The 20994-nt window shown below is 45.7% G+C and overlaps 1 protein-coding gene across 2 annotated transcripts; it reads left to right on the forward strand.

Annotated features, from left to right (window-relative positions):
- The first annotated feature begins 879 nt into the window (after positions 1-879).
- VCP (valosin containing protein) lies at positions 880-20452 on the forward strand. Of its 2 annotated transcripts, XM_004600214.3 has the most exons (17): positions 880-1157; positions 5558-5669; positions 5856-6028; positions 7186-7328; positions 8092-8222; positions 9856-9987; positions 11503-11605; positions 12232-12365; positions 12449-12584; positions 13466-13578; positions 14431-14595; positions 14686-14808; positions 15478-15690; positions 16071-16379; positions 16708-16863; positions 19210-19364; positions 19810-20452. In XM_004600214.3, the coding sequence occupies exons 1-17, from the start codon at positions 1141-1143 to the stop codon at positions 19913-19915; spliced, it is 2421 nt and encodes an 806-aa protein (XP_004600271.1). In that variant the 5' UTR covers positions 880-1140; the 3' UTR covers positions 19916-20452. The 2 variants fall into 2 exon arrangements, with proteins under 2 accessions (XP_004600271.1, XP_055001822.1); XM_055145847.1 differs by lacking the exon at positions 880-1157 and having other exon boundaries at positions 5756-6028.
- The last annotated feature ends 542 nt before the right edge of the window (positions 20453-20994 follow it).

The following is a 20994-nucleotide window of genomic DNA, read 5'->3' on the forward strand; positions in this document are numbered from 1 at the left end:
GACTTCACTGTCTCTGTCAGTGTGTCTGGATAGGCGGATGAGGGGGTGAATTGCATCAGCATTAGACCAAAATGCTGACTATTTGAATAAGGTAGATGGTATTTTGGGCTCAAGGGCTTCAAGTTACCATTCCATTTTCTTGTTACTTTGAGCTCTACTGAATGTACTGTTTGGCTGTGGTTGCCTTTTGGGCGGGTTGTGGGGCCTGGAGAAAGAACTTTATTGGCATGTAGTTGCCTTTTGACCTCTGCGGACTTGAGTGCCCTTCTACTCCACACAGTAATGTTAATATTAATATTGATACTGCCTGAAGAAGTGTAAAACCGATGGGTTTAGGGTTACTGAGGGTGCACTGACAAGAGAGCAGAGATGATCCGGGACTGGGGTATAGGAAGAAAGGAGAAGTGGAGGCTGCGTTTTAAAGAAGTCAAGCGAGAGACTAGCATGAATCCTCGTGTCTGGAGGAAAAGGTGGGTGTGTAGGTTATCACTACCACTGAACTACAGAGACCAATACACGGTTCAATCCATTGTGCCAGCTTCTTCCACCAGGATGAACTCGGGAGCCAATGAACTGGAGCCAAGTGGGGGAGTCCGCCTCCGAAGGACTTAAGGCTCTCCTTACGCCAGTCGATCTGGCTCCATTCCTTTCGCTGATTGGTTGAGAATCCCAATCCGTCGAGGAAGTGTGGCGTTGCGGCCAATTGACGTGGCGTTACTAGGCGTGTTGCATCCCAGAGGCGGGAGCCAGGCCACAAGCGAATTTCCTGATTGGCTCCGGTCCGCGGGTTGCTGGGGAGAGACGCGGAGAGGCGGGCGGTAGTCCCCAGGACAGACGCTGATTGGCTGGAGTGAAGGCACCTCTCCTTCCGATGATTCGGCTCTTCTCTGCTCAGTCTCAGCGAAGCGTCTGCAGCCGTCGTTTGAGTCGTCGCTGCCGCTGCCCCCTCGCGGATCCGGAGCCTGCGTCTCCCGCCCGCTCACCGCCCGGGTGCCACTGGGAAGAAGCGAGAGGGAGGCCGCCTGCGGGTTTGCCGCCCCCTCCCCCAAGAGCCGAGTCCCGACCGCGTCGGTCGCCTGCCAGCCCTCGTAGCCGTTACCCGCGGGCCGCCACAGCCGCCGGCCGGGAAAGGCGCGCGCCATGGCCTCCGGAGCTGAGTGAGTGTGTGCACGCGCCCGCCGCGGGTGCGCGCGCCGCGGGCTCTCGGCGTTGACTAGGCCCCGCCGGGCCGGGCCGTGGGCGCGTCTGAAGAGGTGGAGACAAGGGAGAGGGGGAGTCGGCCTGAGGGCAGGAGGGCGAGCGAGGGGGGCCGCGGGGCTCGGCCGCGCCGGGCCGCGCCGGGCCGCACCGGGCCCGGCTGCGGCCCCGCGCGCCCCCTAGGCGGGGCTTGCGTCGGGCCCGGGTCGGGGCCTGGGCCGGATCGTGCTGTGTCATGCAGGCCCCGGCCGGCCTGATTGGCTCCTTCGGAACGGCCGCCCCGGCCTCTGAGGGCTTCGGGCCCGCCCGCTCGGCGCCGAGCCCGCGGCCTGAGGGGCGCCCGCCGGCCTCAGGACTGGGCCCCCGGCGGGAAAGCCTTCAGGCCCCCGAGAGAGCAGGCCCAACGGGCCCGACGCTCTCCCTGGGCCCGGTGGGCGTGGACTAGGGCCCACGTGAAGGCCTCGGTCCGGCGGCCGGAGCTCCGGGACCGCCGGCGGCCCTTCCGGGACCGGGTGTGTGTGTGTGTGTGTGTGGGGGGGGGGTATTGGCAGGGGTCGGCGGGCCTGGCCCCCTCGGGCCCGCGTGAGGAAGTGGAGTCCGCGTCCCCTCCTCACGCGGCGCGCTTCTGCTTCGGGCATTCTTAGGGGGCTCTGGACTCGCCTTCGCGGCGTGAGGGTTCGAGTACGCTAATGCTTCCGGGGCTTACACACGCCCCTTGCCCCAAGTTGTTGTTGGGGTGTGAGACGGCCCCTTCCCCCCCAAAAGGAGAACCCCCGACCAAACCCGGCCACCTGTGCCCACAGGACTTCAAATCTAGAACTTTAGATTACCCCTCCCCCCAGCCTCGCCCCCCAAAAAGGGCACACTGCGGAAAGGAAACTCGAATATGCAAATCCCCTTCCGGGTTTTTCGTGGAGTTCAGGTTTGTAAGGTGTGAGCGTTTTCCCTTCCAAGTTTCTACTTTTTTTTTTTCTTGCTTGTTTTTTAAACTCATTATCCCTTGTTTGTTTTTTAAACCCATTATGGCTCACACAAGCAAGGGTGATCCTTTACCACTAGGCCACAACCTGGTTGTCGATTTTAAAGGACTTAAAGCAGTCTCTTAAATTATCCAGTGAGTTTGGTGCGTTATTTTTGTTTCGTTTTCAGGACTAAAAATAAAAATAAAAAATTCTTGAAACCTGGCATCATAGGCGGTTTTTTATCCCCTAGGTCATCTTGATGACTTGTATCCGAACTTCCCAAGTCGCCGGTGGCCCACCAAGGTTCTGGAAAGGGCCTGACTCATGCAGGAGACAATGAGGAGCATCTCAAAGAGTCTCCAATGATGCCCTTGGCCTGTGGTCAGGCCAAAATCTTGTTCTGAGATTATTTTCTTTAATCTCAGTAGATGTGGGATTAAAGGTCTTTTTGCCTTAAAAAACCATAAAATTTATTTCCGGTGCCAGGGCTAGAAAAGATAGGCAGATTGTAGGTTTTCCTAGAATGCATAGTTAAAACATAGTGCAACAGGTAAGGCCTTTGCCTGGCATCTGCAGATTCAGGATTTTATCCCCTTAAAGTTCCGCCCCCCCAGCTCTGCCAAGAGAGTTCCCAGAGCACAGTGTGGAGAAAGCCCTGTCCCAAAAACAAAAAATAGGGTTGTTAGTGTGACCTGGTATTTTTTTCCCTCTCTTGCCCTAGTTCTTAGGATTAAGCAGGAAGATGTTAGTCTTTGATTGATATTTTATTTTTGATGTGTGGGGAAGACAACCCACACATCATGTAGATTATGGATTTCTTACCCATACCTTTAGTTATCACATGGCTGAACTTGCTTTGAGGGTGTTGATAAGCCTTGTGTTATCCTACTCTGTTGGTACCTTGCTTTTGGTTAGAGGAAGCACATATAAGCTGAGGAAAGTCCACTTTTGGGAATTGGTTTATTTATTTATTGACCTTTTCTCACACTTGCAGGGCAAGTGCTCTTCCACAAGGCTGTAATTCTCCCCGCTAGAAACTAAAAGTGATAATTAAAAGAGCCAGGGAGATGACTAAATAGGCTGGAACTTTGGGAAACCTAGGTTCCATCCCCAGCACTGCCTGGTTCCTGATCACCTCCCGGAGTGACCCCCAAGCATCTCTGGATATAGCCCAGATACCAAACCCAGAAAGTGATGGTGATTAAAAATACAGAGTATGTGAGAGTCAGCAATTTTGTTAGATTAGTGAAGTTATATTTCTGCTGGTTGTATCAGAATTAAATGATGTAAAATTCCATAACTCCTGAACTGGTATTCTAGATCTAAATGGCATTTCTTTTTTTCGGGAAGCCGTGAAGATATTTCCCAGAAGACGGGATATTATCTTGGTTTGTTGATATATGACTCCCCCCCCCCCCCCCGGACGTTGACTGATAATCATTAATTTTTAAAGAAATAGTTCATGAAGAAGATTTTGCTTACTCATTTCTTCCACTGCCTGGCCTCTTATTTTGGTAATGCTCTCGTTTTCTTGAACATTTTCTAAGAAACTGTAATCTAAAGGAAGAATCCAGGACTGAGGAGATAACTCAGGGCTGGAGTGCATGCTTCACATGTGGAAGCCTGTCCTGGATTCAATACTTGTCACGTCTGTCACTGCCTGTCCCCCTAGCACCAAGTCTGGAAGTAGCCCCAGTGCCACCAGACGAAACCCCAAAGCAAAAAATCAAATGGAAGAGTCAACTGAGTCTAGTGTTGATGGCTGGAGGTAAACTAGATAAGAAATTAGTATCGCAAATATTAGTTTCTAGGATATAATAGAATATGTTCTTACAGTTTGGATAACTTTTTGCATAAGTGGCATGGATTTGTTTCATGTTTCAGCATTTTCTGGTTTTGACTTTGAACCAACTTCCCAGGAGTTTTGTGACTTTGAAAAAATAACTGAAGTTTGAGAAAATATTTTTTGAATTTCAGCCTCTCTGAAGGTTTTAAATTGTTAATTTTCATTTATTTCCTTTTTTACCCCCGAAATAAGCATTGGGTAATAAATAGGATGTTCTGGCTTTAGGGTTTTGTTTTTTGGGCCACACCCAGTGGTGGGTAGGGCTTAGTCCTGCTTCTAAGGGATCACTCCTGCCCACTGTACTATGGCTCCAGCCCCTCAGGTTATGTTTTTATTTAGTTCTTTGGGAAAGGTGTGTGTGGCATTTGGGCCTCACTTAGCTGGATGTTTTTGGGGAGTCACAGTGGTGCTACGGAAGGGAATTCTGTAGTGTTGAGAATCTAACCCAGCCTCCTGCACGTAAAGCATATACTCTGGTGCTTTGTTGTATAATGCTAATCATAGTGACAGTATAGTAAGTTGGATTATGGTGTCTTGTATAGTTCTATTATTTCTGGTTGGTTCTGGGTTATACCCAGCAGTTGCTGGGGCCTACACCCTGGGGGTGGTGCTTGGGAATTATTCCCAGGTAACTCTAGGATCTTGTGATACCTGGGTATTGAACTTGGGACTCCGTCTTGCAAAGCATGCACTCCAGCGCTTTGAGTCATCTCCTTGCTTCAGTATTAATTCTCTTTAAGAACCCTTTGAGATAGGTATTACTGTGGTCTCCATTTTATAGATTAGGACATTAGTGCTAGCTCATAGTTAAAGCACCAGTGGGGTTGGGATTCAGGCAAAGCAGATCTGACTGCATGGTCCCTACTCTTAATCACTATTCTGTACTAAGACTACCTTAATTTTCTCTAATTGCTACTCAGTCTCCACTTTGTTTTTTCCGTAGGCCATAGTTCCTTGACCCTTGTGGAAGGTCTCTTAAGGCTTTATAGTTATCAGTGATCAGAATGCCAAGTTCTGATGGAATAGAAATTATAATCTCTAATATGTACTAGATATTTCTTTTCATGATAACAACTGAATTTCTGTTACAAGTTATAGGAGAATTTTAGAGACTGGTGGTGTTTGTAGCACTGGTATATGGATCATTGGGGTTGACTTCTTGGGGCGCGGGGGGGGCGGAATTGGGAGGTTAGGCCATATTTATTTGGTGGTGCTCAGATAAAGGGGTGACTCCTGACTCTACTCATAATTGCTGCCAGAAATTGAACTGAGTTCACCACTTGCAAGGCAAGCTCCTTAACCTGTCAGTACTATCTTTTTGGCCTTAAGGTTTATATTCTCTCTGTCTCTGTCTCTGTCTCTGTTTCTCTCGCTCTCTTTCTTTCGTGGAGGGTTGGGCCTTCCTCAGCAGTGGTCAGGGGCTATTCCTGATTCAGTGCTCAGGAGTGACCCCTGATGGTCCAGGGGACAGGGGTCAAACCTGGGTTGGCAGGATATAAGGCAAGTTCCTTAACCCTTATACTGTCTTTCTTGCCCCATTTTTTCTTTCTAGTTCAAAAGGTGATGATTTATCTACAGCCATTCTTAAACAGAAGAACCGTCCCAATCGGTTAATTGTTGATGAAGCCATCAATGAGGACAATAGTGTGGTGTCACTGTCCCAGGTAAGATGGGTCTATAGTCCAAACTTTCCTTATTGCACTTAACCTGAGGACTTTTCCCAGGTTTCTTTTCTCATTTTTTCTTGCAGTGACCACAGATAGAGTGGGGTTTACTGGGCATCCCAACTTCCAGGGCTGCTGCTTATCCCCTGGCCCAGTCACCCAAAGGCCTTAACCTTCTTTCCTCAGCCCAAGATGGATGAACTCCAGTTGTTCCGAGGTGACACAGTGTTGCTGAAAGGAAAGAAGAGGCGGGAAGCTGTGTGCATTGTGCTTTCTGATGACACATGTTCTGATGAGAAGATTCGAATGAATAGAGTTGTTCGGAATAACCTTCGAGTACGCCTAGGGGATGTTATCAGGTGTGTGTGGGGTTCTTGGCCCCTCAGGGAGGGGAGGCCAGAGACAGCCTGCATTACAGGCAGGACCTCCATGAAGGCCTTGGCAGTTATAGATATAAGAAGTTTTCTAACTGTAGGAAGATTTTTCCCACCCCCCCTCGGGTTGTTTTTAGTATTTGAAACTATCTCTCTAGGACTTCAAAATCTTTGTGGAATTTTTGGTGTGTGGTGCTGGGAATTGAACCTGGTGACTCATGCACAGAATGCAAGTGCTCTGCTGTTGAACTGTATACGAAAGCTGGCTTTCCTCTGACTTTTCTAGTTACCTTGTTGTTGAGTAGAGGAGAGGTACTACTGGAAGTGCTGGTCCACTAGGGGTATATGCAGCATTGCCTAGGGGACCGTGTACTGCTGAGGATTGAACCCAGAACCTCACAGAAGCAAGGCGTTTGCTCTACCTCTTGAGCCATATCTCTGGCCCTCTTGAAGCCTTTATTCATCCAGAATTATTACAACTTAAATCCTCATTAAGAATTTTTGAAGATGTTTGTCTGCCACATAACCTCACTTGTGACTTTTTTTGAGAATTGAGAATGAAATGAGCTGGGTGTGGAAGGTAGATCTGGCAGGTCTTTTTTTAGGCATCCATGCATATCTAGGAGAGAGACATAGTTTGAGCCAGCTGCAAGAGTCCTCATCTTGGAATTATCTCTTGCCACTGTTACCTACCCACCCGTGGCTTGGCCAGAAACAATTGGGCCTTCTGATTCTTAACCCATGGATTTTAGGTTTTATGTGGCCTCCTTCCTGGAGGTGTCTAGTCACTTTTTCGCTGAAGTTATTTTTTACTTCTGAGACCCAGAAAGGGTCATTCTTGGATGTTTCTCATTGAAGACTCTTCCTCATGTCTTTGGAGTTTTTAGTTGTGTGGGTCTTCTCAGAGGTTGAGAGTAACCCCAGTAGCTTTTCTTTTACTGTCGTTCCCTGAATATGACCTTAGTTCTGCTTGGCTATTGCTTTACCCTCAATTCCACCCTATCCCCCTGCCTCTTCACCTAAAGCCATCCCTGCCTTTTCTCTTTCACTTGCCATCAGCTCTCTGTGCCAGGCCCTTTCGGACACCCAGTGCTTGGGGCTGCAGTGTGGTTGGTAATGTGGAGTCTGCTTGTCATCCTCAGCATCCAGCCATGCCCTGATGTGAAGTACGGCAAACGTATCCATGTGCTACCCATCGATGACACGGTGGAAGGCATCACTGGCAATCTCTTCGAGGTTTATCTAAAGCCGTACTTCCTGGAAGCTTATCGACCCATTCGGAAAGGTAATAGAGAATTCTAAGGGGTTAGCTTAAGGATGGTTATTTGTTAAGATGCTTGGGAGTAAGTTAACCTTGGAATACCTTCCTTTCCTTAAAGGTTTGTACAAACAAATTCTGTGCATATTTTCATGTGTAGTTTCTTCTCCCTCCTATCTGTTGTCCTCAGTTCTCTATTTCCTCACTTCTACTCCCCTACTCCTTGATCCAGGAGGAGAGTTATCTTGTCTTCTGTCTAGAGGAGGGGAGCCCTTTTGGCTATGTTGCTGTTTAAAGTGTAGTTTGTACTTGGCAGCTCTTCATTTGGTATAGGTGGTTTTGAAATCTTAGGTTGCTTATATCCCTAAAGTACAGATCTTGGGGCCAAGAGATTGTCCAAGTTTGATCTCTGGCATTTCATATGGTCCCCTGAATCCACCAGGAGTGATTCCTGGGTGCAGAGCCAGGAGTAACCCCTGAGCACTGCTGTGTTGGCCCAAACACCAACCCCTTTCCTCAAAACAAAACAAAAAAACTGAGAATTAACAGTCTTATGGATTGACACATACTGTTATGTTCACTGTTCTCTTAAGTGGCAGAAGGATTCTTCAAAGATCGGGTTTCTCTTGCCTTATGCTCAATAAGGTCTTCTTAGGGGACTGGAAAGAAGAAAGTAGGGCAATATCCTGTGAACATGACATTCTGTACTCCCAGGTTCCTATGAGAAATTCTTGGCTTGATCTCGTAACTGAACATCTCTGACTGCCTTTGTGCTCTTTTTTTCTCACAGGAGACATTTTTCTTGTTCGGGGTGGAATGCGTGCTGTAGAGTTCAAAGTAGTGGAGACAGATCCCAGTCCTTATTGCATTGTTGCTCCAGACACTGTGATCCACTGTGAAGGGGAACCCATCAAACGAGAGGTGAGTGCTCACCTGATAATAGTCATGGATTTCATGATTACTTGGTGGGGACAATCCTGGTAACTCTCAAGATTAGATGCTTTTTGGAAGTAGATTTCTTTGTAGTAAAGGAAACCTCAGTATTCATTTCTTGAGGACATCTGATACCTGTATTAGTTTTTTTGTTTGTTTTTGGTACACACCCAACAATGCATAATGTCAGGCTGCTCCTGACAGCTGGGAAATCATGCAGTTCCAGGGATCAAACCTCAGCCTCTTGAAGGCAAAACATGTTCCAGGCTCCAGATCACTTGAGTTATCTCTATTCTCCCTTTTAAAATAATTTGTTTTAATTAGAAATACATTAAGTTGTGGGCTGGAGTGATAGCACAGCGGGTAGGGCGTTTGCCTTGCACGCGGCCGAACTGAGTTCGATTCCCAGCATCCCATATGGTCCCCTGAGCACCGCCAGGGGCGATTCCTGAGTGCAGAGCCAGGAGTTACCCCTGTGCACCGCCAGGTGTGACCCAAAAAGAGAAAAAAAAAAATTTTCATTAAATTGTACTAATAATTTCCAAAATACGTGGAGCCTGGGAATGAAGGAAAAGATAGTGCTGCAGGTAAGGCATTTGCCTTGGTTCCATCCCAAGCAACCTACATGGTCTCCTGAGCACTGAGCACAGAACCAAGAGTAAGCCCTTAACACTGTTGGGTATGTCCTCAAAAAGCAAAACAAATAAAGAATGAGTGGAACTCATGGCAGGGATAATGGCTCAAAGGTCTAGTGTACATTTTGTTTTGTGTTGGGACCACATCCAGTGATGCATAGGGGTTACTTCTGGCTCTGCACCCAGGAATTATTCCTGGTAATGCTTGGAGGACTGTATAAAATTCTGGGCATCAAATCCAAGTTGGCTATGTGCAAAGCAAGCATCCTACGTGCTATATACTACCTCTCTAGCTGCTAGTGTGCATGTTTTGTTAAGTTAACAAAACATGTGCATGCCCGTAAGTTAACCCACTGTTACCACTGAATGTTGATTTCCCCCCCCCCCCGCCAAGGAAACAATAATATAAACATGTATATATGGGTATTCAATAACAGTAACAAAACGTCTCAGAATGGAGACGTGACTGGTGCCCGCTTGAGCAAATCGATGAACAGTGGGATGACAGTGCTACAGTGCTATATGCGTATGCGTATGGAACCTAAAGCATCTGGGTAGTTAGGATAATTTTGGGGGGGATACCTGGAGGTGCTTTAGGGTACTACTCCCAGTGGTACTTGGGGGAACTTATAGTCCAGTTATTGAACATTGGCCCTTGAAATGCAAAGCACAAGCTCTAATCCTTTGAACCATCTCTCAGGTTCGTGGGATGTTTTTGTTTTGTTTTGGGTCACCCCCAGCAATGCTCAAGGGTCGCTACTGGGGCTGTACTCAGCAATCACTTCTGGTGGTGCTCAAGGGACCATTAGGCATGCCATGAATAGTACCTCTGTTGGCTGTTTGCGAGACAAGTGCCCTACCCACTGTACTATCTCTCCAGCTTCCTGGGATAGTTTGGAAGAAGTGATGAAGAAAGAATTCTACCCATTCCCAGTTTAAAAAAATTCTAATTTGTACCATCTCTCTGACCCTGTCCTCTTATTCAGGATGAGGAAGAGTCTTTGAATGAAGTAGGTTATGATGATATTGGTGGCTGCAGAAAACAGCTAGCCCAGATTAAGGAGATGGTGGAGCTGCCACTGAGACATCCTGCCCTCTTTAAGGCAATTGGTGTGAAGGTAAGCATTCTGGACTTTATGGGACCAAGCCTTAGAGGGTGATGGGATGATTTGACTTACATACTTTGCAGTGTTACCTCGGGCTAGAGAGGTACTGATATATAGAAAGGGATATGTTTCTATATATAAATTCATAAAAGCTACTAATGATCTAGACAGAGCAAAACTTTAAGGTTCTTTGTCATGTATCTTATTTAAAATTTTTTATTGTGATCCTTAAAAACTGAAAAAAGATTTCATAGGTCCTATTAGTGGGATATATACTGATTGAACAATCATTCTTTCCTTAGTATGCAGTGTACAAAGAATTTTGTCTTTTTTTTTTTTTTTAACTCATTTAGTGGCTTTTGGTAAAGAGTAAACCCAGACAATGCTCAGGGTTTACTCATGGCTCTGCACTTAGGAATTACTCCTAGCGGGATCAGGGGGCCTTGTGGGATGCTGGTGATTGAACACAGGTGGGCTGCATGCAAGGCAAATGCTCTACCCACTGTGTTATCACTCTGACCCCAACAATTTTGTATAAAAAATTTGGTTGGTTCTACCTTGTGTTCCTTGTGGATGAGAACACTGAAAATATAGTTTCAAAGAGGGACAAACTCTGTGGTTTGGTCGTAAGGAAAAGAATTCCAGTATGTAATTCAATGCACGGGGGTTACTCTTGGCTGTGCACTAAGGAATTACTCCTGGCGGTGCGAGGGGGACCATATGGGATGCTGGGATTCGAACCCAGTAAGGCCTGCAAGGCAAATGTCCTACCTACTGTGCTATCGATTTAGCCCCCCAGTATGTAATTCTGGATGGTTGGAATTTCAGGAGTCTGTAGGCCTCTGACAATTTTTTTTTTTAAATTTACTCATTTATTGATTTATTTATTTGGCTTTTTGGGTCACACTCGGCAGTGCACAGGGGTTACTCCTGGCGGTGCTCAGGGGACCATATGGGATGTTGGGAATCGAACCCAGGTCTTCTGCGTGCAAAGCAAATGCCCTACCCGCTGTGCTATCGCTCCAGCCCCTGACAACAGTTTTTGTTTACTGGTTAAGCGAGTCTTTGCTCCTTGGTTTGTCTATAAAGTCAAATTTCTGGCCCAGTTTTCTTTTTCCTAGTTCTTGGATCTTTAATCTCAATTTCTTTCTTTTTTTTTTTTTTTTTTTCAATTAATTTAACGTAGGATACTGCTATTCAGCCATTGATTAAGCGGATTGAATTGGGCACGAACTCTACTAATTTCAGTTTCTTAGAATGGTTTCTCTGCTCTTAGTTTCATACACAAGTAATCATAATTGTTGCCAACTTTCTAGCTGTTGTTTTTTCTGCTGATAAGAGGAATAAGCCCTGAAGTAAATCTAAATTCTCCTAGCAGCTACTGTTGCAGGTTTATTTTTACTATTGTGAGGCTTGAGCTCTGATGTTTACTCTCCAGCTAGAAACCTTAATAGAGCCATTGTCAAGTGGGTGGGGGTTGGGAGGTTAGAGTCTGAACCTGATCACACTCTCTGTTTTGGTTTTAAGCCTCCTCGAGGAATCCTACTCTATGGACCTCCTGGGACTGGGAAGACCCTGATTGCTAGAGCTGTGGCAAATGAGACTGGAGCCTTTTTCTTCTTGATTAATGGTACGAGATTTTATTTAGTTTGTGTTTGGACCCAACCCTGAATTGAGCATAACAGAGTCTTGTGTTCATTTGCATATATGTTCTTGTGTACACATTAGCCTCCTCTGCTGGGATACATTACGGACAGATAAGCAACAACAAAAAGATACTCTACTCTGATGCATCTGATCTAGTGTTTCTTGAGAAAGATGAATAGACTAAAGGCATTTAGCAGGGAATAATTTAGAATGAAGTCAAAAGGTTTGCTTGTCCAGAGTTTAGCTCAGTGTTATAAAACATGCACGTGTGCACATACACAAATAGAAGAAGCTGTTGTTTGAGACTGCTTAAGGGAAGCTTGGCTAAGATCAGTGATTCTTGAGATGATATTTGGTGGTAGAAGGTCATCAGATCCCAGAGCATTTATTATCTTCACATAAGCTCTTCTATGACATGCACTGTATCCCTTCTTTCTAGCCTGGCCTGATGATGCCTGTTCTGGGAGAGTGGCTGGTAGAGTGTGAGAAAGTAGGCAAGGTACCACCTTCTCACCTGGAATGTTTCCTAGGCTGGACAAATAAAAATTTCTGATTTATTTGGGAGTGAAGAAGGGTATAATTTTGTAATTGCCTTCATGCCGTTGTCAGGTCCTGAAATCATGAGCAAGTTGGCTGGTGAGTCTGAGAGCAACCTTCGTAAAGCCTTTGAGGAGGCTGAGAAGAATGCTCCGGCTATCATTTTCATTGACGAATTAGACGCCATCGCTCCCAAAAGAGAGAAGGTAGGATTTACCTGAGGGACCACTGTGGGAGGGGGGTTTAGAGGTCCAGGCTTGACTTCTGACCAGATACCCTGTCTTGACAGACCCATGGGGAGGTGGAGCGACGTATTGTATCACAGTTGTTGACCCTTATGGATGGCTTAAAGCAGAGAGCTCATGTGATTGTTATGGCAGCAACCAACAGACCAAACAGCATTGACCCAGCCCTACGACGGTTTGGTAAAGAAACCAGATTTCTTTGAACCCTATCCCTGCTCACAGGGAGATGATGACTTTACTGAGCTTATTCTTGATCTCATTTGCCCTTTGTTTCAGTCACTAGTCCTGAGGCTTTCTTGAATTCTTTATTTTATTTATTTATTGTTTTTGCTTTTTGGGTCACACCCGGCGATTCACAGGGGTCACTCCTGGCTCTGCACTCAGGAATTACCCCTGGTGGTCCTCAGGGGACCATATGGGATGCTGGGAATCGAACCCGGGTCGGCTGCGTGCAAGGCAAATGCTCTACCCACTGTGCTATTGCTCCAGCCCCTTTCTTGAATTCTTACTAGCATATTTTCAGTAGTAGGGCCCAGGGACTAGCCCTTTGCCACATTTTACCATATAGCCACCACAATTTTATGCCAGTTCCCTCCCTCCCCCAAGTGGGGACAACCATTAATTATGTGATTATTTTGTTAAGAATTGTCCCTCTGGTGGAGAGAGTCCAGGGTTAAGGCACTTGGTTACCTTATATGCCAACCCTAGTTACATCTTAAGCACTACTATGATCACCTACCACCTCCAGGAGTGACTCTTAAGTAGTCCTATGATCCTCCACAACCTCCAGGAGTAGCCTGTGGGTGTGGTGTCCCATCCATTCCCTTAACGCCCCCAAGTGTGCTAGTGTTATTTTAAAAACAGTGCAGCAATTATCAATTAAACAGTATTCTTTCCATTTTTTTTTTCAAGTGATCAGTCATAACTGGCTTGCCTGAGACTCGGGGATCTTCCATTTTACATGATAAGGAGATTTCAGTAATTAATGCCAAGCCAAACCTATTCCTTCTTTCCTCTGGACCAAAGACAATCCCCTTTTATATTCATGTGCTGTCCCACAGGTCGTTTTGACAGAGAGGTGGATATTGGAATTCCTGATGCCACGGGACGTTTGGAAATTCTTCAGATTCACACCAAGAACATGAAGCTGGCAGATGATGTGGACCTAGAACAGGTGAAGTAGTGATGTGGATTGGCTGGGAATTTAGATTTCTGCAGACAGTCGAAAGGAACTGGTAGTTTCCCAGAAGAAATTTTGATTCTTGGGTTAGGGAAGAGCTAGAGAACTTCAACTAAGACCTTAATCCAAGAAATTGAAGTTGGTATGTGTCTCAGTTAGACTATACTATGTTATACTAAATAACATATACTAATATATATAACTATATAACATATATAACAATACATACTATGTTAGACTAAATCAGAATTTGGTGGGGCCAGAGATACAGTACAGCGGGTCAGGTACTTGCTTACATGTGGCCAACCCAGGGTCAATTCCCGAACGCTGCATATGGTTCCCAAACCTTTGGCATAACTGGACCCTGAGTGCTGAGCCTGAAGTAAGCCCAGAGTACAGTCAGTGTGGCTCCCAAACAAACCAGACAATCTGGGTGCAGCTTTATTTCTTAGGCCTTAAGTACAGGCTTAAACCCTAGCCTGTGAAAGAGGTAGTTAGTTTCCAGGGTCGGGAAGATTCCAGGATTCTGTAGTCTTTAAGCTTTCTATAAGCTAGGTCTTGGAGGCAGGATGTAGCACTGTAGCACTGTCTCCCATTGTTCATCAATTTGCTCGAGTGAACGCCAGTAACATCTCCATTGTGAGACTTGTTAACTGTTTTTGGCATATCGAATAAACCACGGCTAGCTTGCTAGGCTCTGCTGTGCGGATGGGATACTCGGTAGCTTGCTGGGCTCTCTGAGAGGGACACAGGAATCGAACCCGGATCGACCGCGTGCAAGGAAACGCCCTACCTGCTGTGCTATCGTTCCAGAGGCAGGATAGTAAGTAGATATTTTTTTCACAGGTAGCCAATGAGACTCATGGGCATGTGGGTGCTGACTTGGCAGCACTGTGCTCTGAGGCCGCTCTGCAGGCCATCCGCAAGAAGATGGATCTTATTGATTTAGAAGATGAGACCATTGATGCTGAAGTCATGAACTCCCTGGCAGTTACTATGGATGACTTCCGGGTAAGGATTCTACTTGTATCTCAGATACACACATGTACTCTGACTATTCCCCTAAAAAGTCTTATTCCCAGTTCTTTTTACTCTTTTTAGTGGGCCCTGAGCCAGAGCAATCCATCAGCACTGCGGGAAACTGTAGTGGAGGTGCCACAGGTGACCTGGGAGGATATTGGGGGCCTGGAGGATGTCAAACGTGAACTTCAGGAGCTGGTCCAGGTAGGCTAGTAATCTGGTTTAGGGTGAGTTACTACCTCAATACATTTTAACAGAGCAGGGGTCTAGGAATGTTGGCATGTTCGTAGTAGGAAATGTGAGAACTTAATTCAGGAACCTGCTTTTTTTTTTTCTTTTTCATTGAATCACCGTGGGATAGTTACAAACTTTCATGATTGAGTTTCAGTCATACAATGATTGAACACCCATTTTTCCACCACCAATGTACCCAGTATCCTTCCTACCCCATCCCATCCCCTGCCTCTGGCAGGCACCTTCTTACTCTTTCTCTACTTTTGGGCTTGATGGTTTGCAATACAGATACTGTATTAGTCCTTAGTCTACTTTCAGCACTCATCTCCCATCCCGAGCCATCCCTCCAACCATCATTTACTTGGTGGTTCCTTCTCCATCCCAGCTGCCTTTTTCCCCAGCACATGAGGCAGGCTTCCAAACCATGGAGAAATCCTCTTGGCCCTTGTCTCCACTGTCCTTAAGTATTAGTCTCGTATTGTGTTACTTTATATTCCACAAATGAGTAGGAACCTGCTTTTCTTTTGAGGCATAGTAGTCTGTAAGCACCATGGGATAGTAGGACACAGATGCTTCTGTTTGCTTAGTTTTCTTTCAGTCTGTAGGAATACCTCTGAACTCCCTTTGCTTTTCTTCTAGTATCCTGTGGAGCACCCAGACAAATTCCTCAAGTTTGGCATGACACCCTCCAAAGGAGTTCTGTTCTATGGACCTCCTGGATGTGGGAAAACTCTGCTGGCTAAAGCCATTGCTAATGAGTGCCAGGCCAACTTCATCTCCATCAAGGGTCCTGAGTTGCTCACTATGTGGTTTGGGGAGTCTGAGGCCAATGTCAGGGAAATCTTTGACAAGGTAAGCTGTAATAGACTGAATTCTGGGCCCCAGAGAGATAGTAGAGCAGGCCTGGTACAGACATGCATGTGCCATTCCTTGTATGTGGCTGATCTGTGCTGTGTTAAATCCTCAGCACCCCATATGGTCTCCTGAACCCTGCCAGGAGTCCTCCTGAGCGAAGAACCAAGAGTAAGCCCTGAGCACCATTGATGTGTCCCTAAACAAAAATACAAAGGGGGTGTTGGGGGAATTGAGTTTTGTTTTGGGGACAGGAGGCTCTTTGTAAGAGCCTAAAATCTTCTGACAACTTGGCTGGGTCAGTGAAGGTCACCTTTTTTCCTTTCTTAGATCTGAGAGACCCAGTTATGCTAATACATAGTAAATCTGTCCCTCCTCAGGCTCGCCAAGCTGCCCCATGCGTATTGTTCTTTGATGAGCTGGATTCAATTGCCAAAGCCCGTGGTGGCAACATTGGAGATGGTGGTGGGGCTGCTGATCGAGTCATCAACCAGATACTGACAGAAATGGATGGCATGTCTACAAAAAAGAATGTGTTTATCATTGGCGCTACCAACCGGCCTGACATCATTGATCCTGCCATCCTGCGACCTGGTCGCCTTGATCAACTCATCTACATCCCTCTTCCTGATGAGAAATCTCGTGTTGCCATCCTCAAGGCCAACCTACGCAAATCCCCAGTAGCCAAGGCAGGTGCAGAGTCACGGGGCTCTGAATCCTCAGGATAGTGTGTGGTGTGCTTTGATTTCTTGACAGAAGGGAGACTATTAGGGATTACTGCGGTTATAGTTTCTCCAAAGGGAGATAGAAAATTTGAGGTTATTAGGAAACTCTAGGATCAGGAACAGAATAGGGCAGTGAATGATGAGACAAACTTAACATTGATAATGATTGCGTTAACTCTGAGCATGTTTTAGGAGGAGAGGGTGAATGCAGAGTAGCTCTGTTAATTTTTGCACTGGAGATCAAAAGATAAATGCTTTATCATTTAGCTACATTATCTGTTCTGCCTTTCAGGATGTGGATCTGGAGTTCTTGGCTAAGATGACTAATGGCTTCTCTGGAGCTGACTTGACAGAGATTTGCCAACGTGCTTGCAAGCTTGCCATTCGTGAATCCATTGAGAGTGAGATTAGGCGAGAACGGGAGAGACAGACAAACCCATCAGCCATGGTAAGTGTGCATCCATTTTTAGAATGAATCAGTTTTGGGGAACCAGAAAATAAATTTCACCTCATTTGGATTTAGAGAGCACAATGTTTTGGCCATTTGATCAAGATATTTAGCAGAATATCAAAAAGAAAGAAAACTCCGCTTTAACCTTTTCAGTCAGGAGTTGCTGTGGATGGGCAAACTTAAGTCTGAACTACGATCCATGAGGAAAAACAAAGATTATATAGGTCAGAAGTTCTCAGACACTTGGCCTACTGCCCCTTTCCCAGAAAAACCAGTACCCCACTGGTGATCCACTTTTAAACAAAGCATCCATCTGATAGTAACTCAGGTTACTACCATGTCCATCATTCTGGCATCCCTGTTTGGGAAGGGGGACTGGTAGTGCCCATTTAGGAAGACTATAAGTAAAGAAATAAAACTTAAAACCTAGGGTCCATGGACTTGTCCTTTGTGGTTCATGGAACTTCTGAAATAAAATGCAGAATATGGAGCATATATGTTATAAAATAAGGACAGAGGACATTGGGGGCAAAAAACCCACTAATGGCTTCCTTTACTTTATGTACAGACAGGGAGAAGCCAGTTAGACATTGGCTTCTACCTATCCCTGTAAGGGTTTGGGGATATAAAACAATGTAGAACACAGTATAAAACAACTATAGAACACATGCTTTGGGTATATCAGGCTCTGGATTTAATTCCCTCTATATACCACTTGCACCCTTCGACCCCCTCACATCGCCCACTGCCAAACTTATTTTGGTGTTTGGGTCACACCCAGTGATGTTCAGGAGGTTTTGTTTTTGTTTTTGTTTTTGTTTTCCGTTTTTTGGGGGGTTACACTTGGCGATGCTCAAGGGTTATTACTGGTTCTGCACTCAGAAATTACTCCTGGCAGTACTTGGGAGACCATATGGGATGCCAGGGAATCAATCCAGGTTGGCAACGTGCAAGGCAAATGCCTACCCACTGTACCATCACTCTAGCCCCAGGAGTTACTTTTTTGTTGTTTTGTTTTGGGTTCATACTTGGCAGTTGACAGTCAGGGTATACTCTTGACTGCACACAGGAATTACCTCTGGTGGTACTTGACTATGTGAGATGCCTGAGATCAAACCCTGGTTGGCCACATGCCCTACCCTCTGTACTATCCCTCTAGTCCCTTCCCCTGCCAAATTAAACCAAATTAACTGATACACTAATTATATGAAATAGTTCTTTTAAGTCTCAGCAATTAGAGTGGCTCAGCAGTAGATGGAATTGAGCTGAACTGTGGAAAAAGGATAGAATTTGGGCAAAGAGTGAGGAATGGTACTGGATGAGGCCCTTAAATAAGAAGTAGGATTGTAGGAATTGGGGAAAAAAGTGGGGTTGATTTAAGAAGATGTGATCAAGAAAGTGAGACTACTAGGTAAGGATAGGGAAAGTGTAATCCAGATACAAGCACTGAGAGAGCCCTTCACATTAAATTAAAAAATCTTAGGTTTGTTAAGGCTTCATTTATAGGTTACAAAATTTATTCTTGTATTATGGTTTTGGGTCACATCAAAGGGCTACTCCTGACTTGGTGTTTGAGGGGGGCCACCATGCTGCACATCAAAACAAGGTTACCCAAATGGAGAGTGTGTACTCCAGCCAATATTTATTTCTCTGGACAAAATACTGTCTTCTTTAAATTTTTGGGCCAGACCCAGTGATCCTTAGTGGTTCTTTCTGTGCTCAGAAGTGATCCCTAGCAGTGCTCAGAGGACCATGTGCAGTGCTGGCATAGTAGAACCAGGGAAGGCTGTTTTAGGGCGAGGACCTTAAACCCGTTATACTATCTCTCAGGCCCACTTTCTCCCTTTTTAGCTGTACTATACTATACTATTTACATAATATTGACACAGAACTGCTATCACAGTTGAATTACAGAAATTTTATTGAATCTTTTTGTTTTTGAGCCAAACCTGGCAATTCTCAGGTTATTACTGCCTCTTCATTTAGGAATCATAATCTGGGAACCATATGGGATGCTAGAAGTCAATCCTGGGTGAGCATGCTCAAGGCAAATGCTCTACTGTTGCTCCATCTTGAAATTACAGAAGCTTCCATGTTTACTCCTTCACTGTAGTGGCACCTTTTCTCCATATAGGCCCCTGACAGTCTCTGATAAGATCCTTTTATAGAATGCAGGTTTTTAAAAGCAGGTCTTAGGTTGGCTGGCCTGACAGATTACTAGATTTGGTTAGTTTGGACAGACTGGGAGACAGGTAAAGTACACTATTAGTGGTGTGTGGGAAGATCAGGGACTGAATCTAAGGAGACCTTGGCTTGACCCTGATTGTGTTATCATCTCTATAGGAGGTAGAAGAAGATGATCCAGTGCCTGAGATTCGCCGAGATCACTTTGAGGAAGCCATGCGTTTTGCCCGCCGTTCTGTTAGTGACAATGACATTCGGAAGTATGAGATGTTTGCTCAGACTCTTCAACAAAGTCGGGGCTTTGGCAGTTTCAGGTAACTTATGGGGAGTACTTACGTTACCTTACAAAACTTGACAACTAAGAGGAGTGGGTATCCTAAGAAAGTGAATGGGTGACTCTGAAAATCCTTAGTGGATTATGTCTTGGGGATGGGGAGGTGATATCACCCAGTGGTGCTCAAAAGATATAGTCCCAGCTCTATGGTTATAGTCACTTCTGACAATGTTCTGGGAATCAATCTGAGTCTCCAGCATGTAAAGTATTGCTTAGCCTTTGGAGCTATCTTTGCCCAAGTGAGTTCTGTCTTCTGGGATTGGGCCACACCTGGTGATAATTAGGGAACACTCTGGGTGGTGTTCAGGGGACCATGTGTGGTACAGAGGATCATGCCAGGGTCTGTGACATGCTTCCTGTATTCTCTCTCTGGCCCAGTGGGTTCTGTCTTAACTTTTTTTTTTGCTCTGCTCTTGTGCACACAGATTCCCTTCAGGAAACCAGGGTGGAGCTGGCCCTAGTCAGGGCAGTGGAGGTGGCACAGGTGGCAGTGTGTACACGGAAGACAATGATGATGACCTGTATGGCTAAGTGGTGGTAGCCAGCTTGGCCTGGCTGGACCTTGTTCCCTGAGGGTGGGGGCGCTCGCCCAGGTGGGACCAGGGGGTGCGCCCACGGCCTGCTCCATTCCTCAGTCTGAACAGTTCAACTACAGTCAGACTTTGGACAGGGGGTTTCTGTTGCAAAAATATACAAAAGCGATAAAATAAAAGCGATTTTCATTTGGGAAGCAGAGTGAATTACCAACAGGGAATTGGGCCTTGTACCTACGCCATTTCTGTTGTAGGTTGGGGCAGTGCAGGGAACCTGTGGGTTTGAACCAAGGCTCTACTGCCACTCCCACAGTAGGCATCTGCACTTCACTCAATGCTGCCTGTACCCCCCCTTCTTTCTCCTACTCAACCTGGGCAGGAGGGTGAAGGGCCACAGTTGCTGGGTGTTTATATAGAGAGTAGGTTGATTTCATTTTACATGCTTTTGAGTTAATGTTGGAAAACTAATCACAAGCAGTTTCTAAACCAAAAATGACATGTTGTAAAAGGACAATAAATGTTGGGTCAAAATGGAGCCTGAGTCCTGGCCCCTGTGCCTGCTTCTTTTCCTGGGAAGGGCCTTGGGCTACTCCTCACAACCAAGGTGCTCTTCCATATGTGAAATCCTTGAAGATTACCCCCGCTTCACCTCCATCATGATTGACGTCAGTTATGGTAATGATACTTCACCCCACCGACTGCAGTAGATGGGGGATCGCTCTGAGGGAACTCCAGTGGTGGAGAATGTGGCAAGCTCCACCTACATTTGATGTGCTTGGTAAGGCTAGTCCTGCTGAGCCTCCCTTTTCTGACCAAGGACTGATTTGGGGTGTCCTCCAAAAATTTTGGAGTGCAGAATGATCTTTGTTTAAAGGTGAAGGTATTCTTTTGATGCATCTAAAAATCTTAAACATTCATGCTCTTTTTAAGGATCTCTATAACAATTATGTCCACCTTTATGTAATTTGTTTTATAAAAGAAAAAATGGCATTTTCCTAATATAAAATTCTAGTATTGGATGTGTTTTTTCATAAACTAAGCATCCTTTTGCCTTGTTCAGTTTTTGAGATGATTGCA

Source organism: Sorex araneus, chromosome 1 (assembly GCF_027595985.1).
Source record: "Sorex araneus isolate mSorAra2 chromosome 1, mSorAra2.pri, whole genome shotgun sequence".
In the NCBI taxonomy this organism is placed as follows: Eukaryota; Metazoa; Chordata; class Mammalia; order Eulipotyphla; family Soricidae; genus Sorex; species Sorex araneus.